At 37.0% G+C, this 10,509-nt stretch overlaps 1 protein-coding gene across 2 annotated transcripts; it reads left to right on the top strand.

Moving 5' to 3' along the window:
- The first annotated feature begins 1,352 nt into the window (after nucleotides 1-1,352).
- On the top strand, nucleotides 1,353-2,250 carry LOC114656767 (gamma-crystallin M2-like). Of its 2 annotated transcripts, XM_051931402.1 has the most exons (3): nucleotides 1,353-1,421; nucleotides 1,523-1,765; nucleotides 1,939-2,250. In XM_051931402.1, the coding sequence occupies exons 1-3, from the start codon at nucleotides 1,413-1,415 to the stop codon at nucleotides 2,212-2,214; spliced, it is 528 nt and encodes a 175-aa protein (XP_051787362.1). In that variant the 5' UTR covers nucleotides 1,353-1,412; the 3' UTR covers nucleotides 2,215-2,250. The 2 variants fall into 2 exon arrangements, with proteins under 2 accessions (XP_051787362.1, XP_028664213.1); XM_028808380.2 differs by lacking the exon at nucleotides 1,353-1,421 and having other exon boundaries at nucleotides 1,511-1,765.
- Nucleotides 2,251-10,509: the final 8,259 nt, after the last annotated feature.

Raw genomic sequence — 10,509 nt, 5'->3', positions numbered from 1 at the left:
TAGGTCATGCAGGATTTTGTTTGTCCCAGATTCAGTTTTATTCATTTTAGCCTTTTTTAAAAAACTCTGCTCCGTATTGGTTTTCCTGGGTAACACTATTATTGTGTCAGTTGCTAGGATGTTGCTACAGATGTGTCACATTTCTGGTCAAATGTATAAAGCACACTGTTTTGCCGATAATTCCTAAATTGAAATGAGAAGTGTTTTTATGTGTCCTTTAAAGTTTCACGATCACTTTCTGTTCGCTTTACCTTTGATTTAGGATTTCGCTTTTGGGTTTTGCTTGGTGTGTTACAGTTTCGACTATTGCCAATGTATACGACTCCTCTTATTTATTAATTCCTTTTCTCAAGCCCTTGCAATGTCCGTTTTCATTCTGACCACAACATTACCCAGCAGCAGCAAACACTAAAATTGCAAGTAATGGAAATAGATGTGTGACACATCATGAACAAGAAGCTGAACAGGCAATCTTGAAATATTAAAGTACAAAGAATCATAACACCAGGAGTGGGTGTTACGATTCTTTGAATATTACTTATTAAATATCCTGTATTTGGAGACACTTTTTATTATGATAAGCCATCCTTATAATTAGCCATCATACCTGTATTGATTATCTAATGACTGGTCACCAACTTGGACACTATGAGGAAAACTGTCATCACATAAGATGGCTTATGAGTAACTCAGGGTTCCTCTATCCAGAAATAATGCAGTGCCTGGTATTAAAATTAACTCTTTGGTGCAGGCATTAGGCACAGTTTGAGGAGGCCAGTGTATAAAGATTTTGTTAAATGTAGGATCTTTGTTACAGGATGTGGCTGTGTAATTGAAAATTAAAAGTATTTTTTCTGTTGTATTTAAATCCGATTATCCCTCTTATTTATCTTTGTGTTACAAACTTAGTGCTCCTCTAATTTGGGACCAGACGACAGCTCGAACAAAATGGCCATTATGATTTATTAATAAGAAAAAGACATAATTTTTGTAAAGGTCTCTTAGAATTTCATACCATTGCTAATGAGTACTTGTCTGGTTGATGGGGGTAATGTGTGATTGATGTGAGTAATTAATATGCATGAGATTGGATTTCATAGGAGGAAAGAAAGGAAATGAAAAATTAAAGAAAAACAGCAGTGACTTATTACTAATAAACATACAAAGATAAAATAAAAATGCTTAACGTTTCAGTATACAGCACAACATGGATGATTTACATTCACATGACAACAACCTTTTCAAAGAGGATGCCTAGTCGGTCAGTTTTCCATGCCTTTTTTCAAAGGCATACAGCTGAATCAGCCACTTTAGCAATCTGACTATAACAAAACACTTTGTTTTGCCTTACAGTATATAAGCCTCGCTTGCCAGAGCTCCATCTGCACTGAACTCATTCGTGATACTCCAATATGGGCAAGGTAAGAGCAATTTTAAAAATGTAGCAGATACAATACAAGTGTGCAATGCTCGTTTTTATTTCCTGATCAGAAAAGTAACATTTGCATATATGGGGTTGCAGATTATCTTTTACGAGGATAGGAATTTCCAGGGTCGCTACTATGAATGTAGCAGCGACTGTGCTGACCTTCAAACCTACTTCAGTCGTTGCAACTCCATCCGGGTTGAGAGCGGCTGCTGGATGGTCTACGAGCGCCCCAACTACATGGGCTACCAATACTTCTTGAGAAGAGGAGAGTACCCCGATTACCAGCGCTGGATGGGTTTCAATGACTGTGTCCGCTCCTGCCGTATAATTCCGCAGGTGAGTATTCTTTTACACAGATATTTTGGTTTGTATGATCTTGGCATTTTGAAAATAGAAATAATACATAATAAAATTTAAACTTTGTATAGAAGCAGCGAGCAGCTGTTAAATTAAAGCACATTTTCCAATGTAAGAAATGGTCACAAACATTCTTTGGTGAATTTCAATAGCACCGTGGCTCCTACAGAATTAGGGTTTACGAGAGAGAGAACTTTGGTGGTCAGATGATGGACTTCATGGATGACTGTGAGTCTGTTCAGGATCGTTTCCGCTATCAAGACATCCACTCTTGCAACGTGATGGACGGCTACTGGATCATGTATGAGCAGCCCAACTACAGAGGACGCCAGTACTTTCTGAGGCCCGGCGAGTACAGGAGATACACTGACTGGGGAGGCATGAACCCTAGGATTGGCTCCTTCAGGCGTATCACAGATTTCTGTTAAAATTGGAACTAATGATGACTTTGAAATAAAAGAATAGTCAAAGTTAATGTTTCTTTGTTCCTCTTTTTACATTATTACCAACCATAACAAATAATGTCTATTTAAAAATAAAACAATTTGAGAATATGATGTTACAGTCAGGGCCGGATTTATATGAAAAGAGGCCCTAGGCCAGGGGTAGGCAATGTCGGTCCTGGTGAGCCGCAGTGGCTACAGGTTTTCATTCCAACCCAATTGCTTAATTAGAAACCAATCATTGCCAATCTCAGACCTTATTTAATTTTATGGCTTGTTAGTCTGTGCAATGTAAGGCTCTTATATCGTAGATTTTTTTCCTTTCCAAGGATATCATCCAAATGATTTGAAGCCTAAAACAGATCATTTTCAGTCTGTCACATTTTTCTATTAAGTGTTTTATTAAATCAAACAGTGCATGATGAACACACACAGATGTAATTGGAAAAAAACTAGCTGGAGAACTGCTGGCTGCTTTGTCTTTTACATCTTATTGCTAATAAGGAGCAATTAAAACACTGAATGCAGCAGTTTAAGATTGAAATAAGCAATTAAAGTTGGAGAACCTTAACAAGCGAGACCACTAAAATGAAGCATCAAAATGTCACTTAAGCAATATGTGCTTTATCAGCAATAATTGAGTTCTCATTAAGGAACTGGGTTGGAACAAAAACCTGCACATACTGCGGCTCTCCAGGACCGACATTGCCTACCCCTGCCCTAGGCTATTCCACTTATGAGGCCCTTTCACCTTCCATTTTTAAGTCTGTAAATTACATGAGAGATAATAAAATTTTGCTAACAATTTGAATGTAGGCCCCTCTTGATCTTGAGGCCCTAGGCTGAAGCCTAGTTAGCCTATAGGAAAATCCTGCCCTGGTTACAGTGGTGAGTGGTGCCACTTCACACCTTCAGAACCCTGATATTTAAATCCATACTGATTCATTTTTCCATCCACTCCAAAACAAGTATATGTCAGTTAGTTCCTGACTCTGAACTGACCTGGTGTGAGGCAGTGTGGGTAACTGTGTGAGTGTGCCCTGTAAACAAGTTGGTTTCACCCTTGTGCCAGTCTCTAACTGGGCAAAGCAATACGCAGGATGGATGGATATAAAGCTTTGAAAAAGGCATGTTTTAACTACTTGAATGCCCCTGGGTTGTCAAATACTTTAGGAATTTCTAAAATCCTTCAAAATACCTTTGTGTTTAACTGGATTCCATTGCATAATGGAATGTTTGCTTGTAGGCACACTGCCACAAGGGCAAGGAAGCTGGACCAGCAAATGAAGAATAAATGTAATCAAATAAAAGGCTGGTGGTCAAAAGCTAGAGAGAGTCAACAGAAAATCAAAATACAGTTCTGGGCAGAGTGGTGGCTCTGTGGCTAAAGATCTGCATTGGTATGTGGAAGGCTCAAATCCTGTTACTGCCAAAGTAGATCCTACTCTGTTGGGTCCTTGAGCAAGTCCTTAACCTGAAAATTGGTCCAGGGGTGCTGCACAATAGTGACCCTGTGCTCTGACAATTTCCACACAGGGATTAACAAAGTATATCTTTGTTAAAAAACAGTCAAAGTTCTGTTTTTCTAAAGCTCTTGAAGCTGTGGATATTTTCTCAAATCTAAAAACTATAGTTAGCATAATGACTTCCTAAATATCGCCATTTTGATGACTGCACACGTTGTGATCTCTGGCCATCATGTGACAACTCAGGCGCATCTGCGTGAAAATACAAAAAACTGATCCAACCACAATAAACAACTGAACAAAATGGTGGCCCAAAAATATATATAAAATAAAAAAATTAAATTATTGCCCACAAATATTAAAAGAAAATGCTAAAACCCTTACTACTTTAAGCTAGTTCATATTGTTACTATCTCATTTCTTTTCTTTATTTTTCCATACATTTTCTGAAATAGTCTAACTTCATTATGCCCTCACTTAACTTGCATTATATGACCATCTTGTACTGATACAACAAGTAGTTAGGGTTTCACAGTATGGGAACAAAATCCATTACAATTAAATTTGGCCTACTTGTCCCATATGCAAGGAAACTTTTGCTTCTGGGATGGGATTTGTGACCCTAACAGTAAAAAATAAGTGTTCCTGAAAAAAATCCTAAAAATCATGGTCATGTGTCTGAATTTTTTCTTAAACATTGTTTTTTCTCATGAACCAGCTTTGTCTTTTTTGTGTCTTCCAGACATCCCCTTCATCCCTCCCGTCATCTTCCTACTTGGAAAATTGCAACAGACAGTCATCCCCTTCCCCTTTGGAGAATCGATTGTTTAAACTGTCCGCGACAATCCTTTACCATTGAATACAATTGGTAATCACTACTCTGTGCGACTCAGATTCAGAAAACCCATAAGTTAAGAAAATACAGTCTTAAACATTGTTGGTGCTGACTGTCCCTTCATTCATGCATTTTTTTTCAAGTTTCTTCCCCAGTTCCTGACGGCAGGAATTCATCTAGTGATGATAAGTTAGGAGGCAACCCTAAGTGGGCCTGGTATGAGTGTGTGTGCCCTGCAATCAACTGGTACCCCATCCAAGGTGGGTTGACTTTGGCTTAGAAGTTTCGTCATATGAAGAACCACAGCCACATGGAATATATGAGCAAGTACTGTGGTAGAGTGAAGGATTTAGGGACCTTCAGATCTTGACCTAATGTCAATAGGAATAGGATGGATGAATTTGAACCCTTAAAGTTCACCATGCAGTTGCATATCTCTGGTTCTTTCGCCTATTATTGTGGCTTTGACAGGTCTGGTTACCTATAGTAGGCCATTGTCTCTCTGACTTGTATTTAACAACCCTTAACCTTGAGTAGCCTTACAATGAAACCCCTAAGTCAGCACCAAATTAATATTAAAAGAGTTTAGCTTATTTATTAAAGCACAAAAATAAAATAAAATCCTCACAGGTGGTGCAGTGGTAGTGCTCCTGCTTTGCAGTAAGGAGATTGTGGGTTTGCTTCCCGGGTCCTCCCTGTGTGGAGAGTGTTTTGAGTAGTGAGAAAAGCGCTATATAAATGTAAAGAATTATTATTAAAATAAAGATAAAGGGTTAAATACGAAATATAAGGAATATTAAAGTAATATTCTTTCACCGGTTCAACAACGATGACACATATTCTGACTTTCATTTCTATATTCAAGATGATCTGTTTTATTTTACAAATCTAATTTATTTTTTTATAAGAAAAAACCTGCACCAAATTGTTTTGATCCCCCTCTTTCTTACTTAACTGTTTGTTCCAACCTGGACTTTCCCTGTCAAGATGATGTAACACTTGAAATAAACAACTTCTTTTTTGTATCTAACAACTCATAAAACATATTGTGACGCATGAGTCAATGTCTTGCACCCCAAAACACGAGGCCGAGTCTCAGCACTTTAGCAAAACCAGCTTTATTCAACATGAAACAGGAACAGAACGGTTATTTATTGTAGCAGGATCTGTCACTCTCCTATACACAGACACAGCTAATGGGCAGGGTAAGGGGCCAGGTAATGCTATTTCCTGCATTTATAATGTCCCTCACATCACCCATCACCGACAGGTGTGTATAGCTCTATCTTGTTCGGGTCGTAGTTGTTTCCGCGGCGCTGTGCTGCTGCTATGTGAACCTGTGGTTGCCTCAGCAACTGACAAGCAGTCTTCCACTGACGCACCAGTCGCACTTCTGCCTTCCCGTTTTTGGTTCCTGAAAGAGCTCAGAAACCTCACAATACTGATGCTCTGTGCAAGAGAGGACAGAGCCGACTATACTTTCTTAGAAGGTTGGCGTTCTTCAACATCTGCAATAAGATGCTGCAGATGTTCTCTCAGACGGTTGTGGCGAGTGCCCTCTTCTATGCAGTGGTGTGCTGGGGAGGCAGCATAAAGAAGAGGGACGCCTCACGCCTGGACAGACTGGTGAGGAAGGCAGGCTCTATTGTAGGCATGGAGCTGAACAGTTTGACATCTGTGGCAGAGAGACGGGTGCTGAGCAGGCTCCTGTCAATCATGGAGAATCCACTGCATCCACTAAACAGTATCATCTCCAGACAGAGGAGTAGCTTCAGCGACAGACTGCTGTCAATGTCCTGCTCCACTGACAGACTGAGGAGATCGTTCCTCCCCCACACTATGCAACTCTTCAATTCCATCTGGGGGGTTAAACATTAACATTATACTTAACTTAAGTTATTGTCTGTTTTTACCTGCATTTTTATCACTCTTTAATTTAATATTGTTTTTTATTAGTATGCTGCTGCTGGAGTATGTGAATTTCCCCTTGGGATTAATAAAGTATCTATCTATCTATCTATCTATCTATCTATCTATCTATCTATCTATCTATCTATCTATCTATCTATCTATCTATCTATCTATCTATCTATCTATCTATCTATCTATCTATCTATCTATCTATCTATCTATATGTCATTGCCTAGTTAATATTTACATATTTTTAATTACATGTATCCTAAGCTTCCAACTTACCATTACCTTAACAGTACTACTATGATTTAAAATGTAATAATAATTTAAAGTATTATATCTGAGAAATAAATCAGTTTAGTTTTTCTCCAGTACCATTAAGGAAACTGCAAAACCACAAGTTTTTTAAGCTATTTACACAACAAGAACTTACAAAATTGCTTAGTTTAAGTATTAATAGGGGAACTTCAAAAACCCTCACAGTTGAAAAATTGAGATTATGGGCAGAATTTGGCCAAGATTGTGCTATTGTCACTTTCATGTTCAGTACATTACTTAATCGTCACTGTCTCAAAATTGTCAGCCATTTTGTATGTGTTCTTTAGTCCATATGTGGCCATATCTGTTTTTTAGGCCAAAGCATTCACCAGTGGTCCACAGTGGTCTGATTTTTTGATACAACAAATTCTTTTCTTAATTGACTATGACTTTCATTTTATGATTTGGCTCTGGTTAGGTCAAATTATTTTGGTTATCAACTCCTCCGCTATTTTCTTTGATTTATGATTGAGGTTTCATATCCGGGGCTTATTTATTAGAGTACTGTCTTTTTTATATCAACTTACACCTGTCAATAAAACCCTGATCCTTCTCCCGATTCTGTTCTTATTTAAATACTTATGGTACGCAGTGGAGTCAGCATAAGCTAGACAACAAAGAGGAGAGGAACATAAGGTTCAGCAGACTGGTAGACAAGAAAAAAAAACTGAGGAAAATGTTCTGCTCCAAAACAAAAGAAAGACTATCCCTTTCTTTTTTATAATGTGGAATGGAATTTAAAATCTATTGCTAGCTTCTGTATGAAAATCTGCATGTTCTCTATGTGGCTAGGTATTATTACAACAGATAAATAAGCGTGCTTACATAGAGTAGGGCTGCCAGTGTGGAATGCAGTCTTTGGCTACTTCCCGGCTTGTCTCAGCAGTGTCTGGTTATCGTCCAATTAAGATGCCAAACGTATGACAAGTTTTCTGATAAGCTTAATTAAAAATATAAGAAAAGATTAGAATTTCTGCTTTCCGTTGTAATCAACAAATTGTGTAAGAATGTTCTGTGACCTTTGGATGAAACTGAGCTTATTTTTTCTAACAGCTTCTTTGAAGATCTCTGTTATAAAAATACAACTCACCCCCCTATGAGGGGGCTTTTGCACTTAGGCTCTGTAAAGGCAAGGACTCTCTGCTCATCAAGAATGGTAAAGAATAAAAGAACTCTGCTTATTTGAATTGGTGTCTGCCTGCTGTTGTCTCGACCTTTCGTCCACAATAATTATATATTTTCTGTGTTTTCCATAATTCATTTGATTGTGCCTGTGACATCACATACTATATGACTGAATGTATGCAAAGCTGTAGCTCACATCTGAATGTATTGTCACACAACTGAAACAAAGGAAATAACCTCAACAAATGCCCAAACAAAGAAAAAAAATACAAAAACTAGCAGTGTTCCAGAAACATTCAATGACTTAAACTGCCAAAGAAGAAATCAAGAAAAAGAGGTTACAAATTTACAAATAAGAATAGCTTATCAAACAAAAACAAAAAAAAAAACAAATCATGTAACAACACTTTAATTAAACAGTTAAAAAATGAATTTCATGTATGTACTTGCAAGTCAAAATTTAAAGCTCTACACTCTTTTTCCAGTAAAATACATTTTCTGATAACATTAAATTAAACATTAATTAATTAAACAAATTCCAAAATCAATCCGTTATATATGACCATTTCACAGAGTTGTGGATTGGAGCCTATCCCAGCAATGATGGACATTCTTCTGTTAGTCTTTCATCCTATCAACCTGTTATTTTAATATAATTATGAGACACAAGCTAAATAACAAAGTCCCCAAAGTCCCGTATTTCACATTTTCTTATGAGTATATACACACTGGTTAGTTTATATGCAGCTTTAAACAGACATTCTAATAAATAAATAACATTTCTTCCTAATGTTTGCTTTATATTTATATACCTTTACCAGAATCCTCATCTCATTTGCATCCTATAATTCAACAATTTGTTCAAAGATATTGGCTATTCCTGTCAATTTGTTTAGCTAATGGTTCAAAAGAAGAACTGATAAAATCGAACCATTTTCAGGAGTGGTCTCAAACTTGGCACACAATGTTTTCCGAAATGTTTACTTCTAAAAATTTGTAAACCCACCTTTCAAATAGGGAGTTGGCCTCTGCAGTTCTCTCCTCCCTACTGACAGCATGATGTCATGTGCCTGTATTGGCTTCTCTTCAAACCTTTTTCTAAACTGTTATTGGCTTGTTAATTCACCTTTTAATTCATCAGAAACATCATAGGACTTTGTTGGACAGTTATCTTATCCAAAGATCTTGACCATACATTGTTCTTCTCTCTTGTTAGATGAATCTTAGCCTGAAGAGGTCTATTAAGATTTCTCACTTAAAGGTTTTCCAATGTTGTTATTTGTCTCAGTGTCTATATAAACACAGGGAACTCCAGTTTCTGCATTACATCTTGCCTGAAGAAGGTTGCCTCGATAGCTTGCATATTGTAATTATTTTAGTTAGCCAATAAAAGGTGCCATTTTGCTTAACCTCTCTCTACATTCATAATGGCTAAAATGGTACAACACCCTAGTTCTAAATAATCCTAAAATAAAACTCAAGTTAAGTATTATTTACTAAACTGAAAACTTCAAATGTTTATCTTCATTACAGAGACCCATTGTGAAATGTGTACAGACAAATATAAATACATCAAGTTACACACATAAACTAGTTGCACCCATTAGAAGTAGTCTAATTTACAGGAAACCAAGAACTGAAAATCAGTGCCAGAGTATCTAAATGATTAGAATTTTGTACTGTTTTTGTGAATTTCCCCTTGGGATTAATAAAGTATCTATCTATCTATCTATCTATCTATCTATCTATCTATCTATCTATCTATCTATCTATCTATCTATCTATCTATCTATCTATCTATCTATCTATCTATCTATCTATCTATCTATCTATCTATCTATCTATCTACTGACACCCATCAACAGAAGGTCATGCACTCAGGTCATGGACTGTTAATGGGATCAGGTCACAATAAACTTGTGTCTCTGGTGTTATGAGTACAGTACTCAATACTATCAAATAGCAAGATGTGCATTAAAAGCAATGATTCAGGTATATCGAATTATTTTGGTTCAGAATCTTATTCTTTAACCACACAATTTCCCTTGCAGTACTAATATCATGCCCAACACTACAAAAAATTCAATTGATTCATACAGGAATGCAAAACTGCACAGTTGATCACCACTGGAATGATGCAATTGAAACATTTATTTTGACTCTCGCACCACTAACAGGTCTCATGGTTTTCATGTGCCTTTGGCTATGATATCCAGTCATGTAAACTGCTAGTTAAGGGTAATTTAAGCAACACTTCAAAGAGATCATGTAACTCATCATGGAAACTTTTGAAAAAGGCACGCCTTGTGAATTTTTCCCAAAGGATAATACTTGACTAAAAATAGATTTATCACCTGGGAATACCATCTTGACATTATCACCCTTCCCTGGCCAACTGTGTCCCAGGAATTGTGCCTGATAAACTGTGAGTCTGTGATGGCAACCCAAGCCTGTTCTGTATTGCTCTAGTTCAAATGTTTCTGTGCAATACGTACTTATTCTTTACTACTTTTCTACTTTATCTGGCATTCTCCCTCCATTCCTAATCATTGTCTTTATAAGAGTCCAACATATTCATAAATGGGAATCGAAGGTTATTCCTCTGACATCATGAGGGTACTT

Source organism: Erpetoichthys calabaricus, chromosome 8, assembly GCF_900747795.2.
Source record: "Erpetoichthys calabaricus chromosome 8, fErpCal1.3, whole genome shotgun sequence".
NCBI classification, from domain to species: Eukaryota; Metazoa; Chordata; class Cladistia; order Polypteriformes; family Polypteridae; genus Erpetoichthys; species Erpetoichthys calabaricus.
The sequence above is the reverse complement of the archived record's forward strand: the minus strand, read 5'-3'. Positions and strand labels throughout refer to the sequence as shown.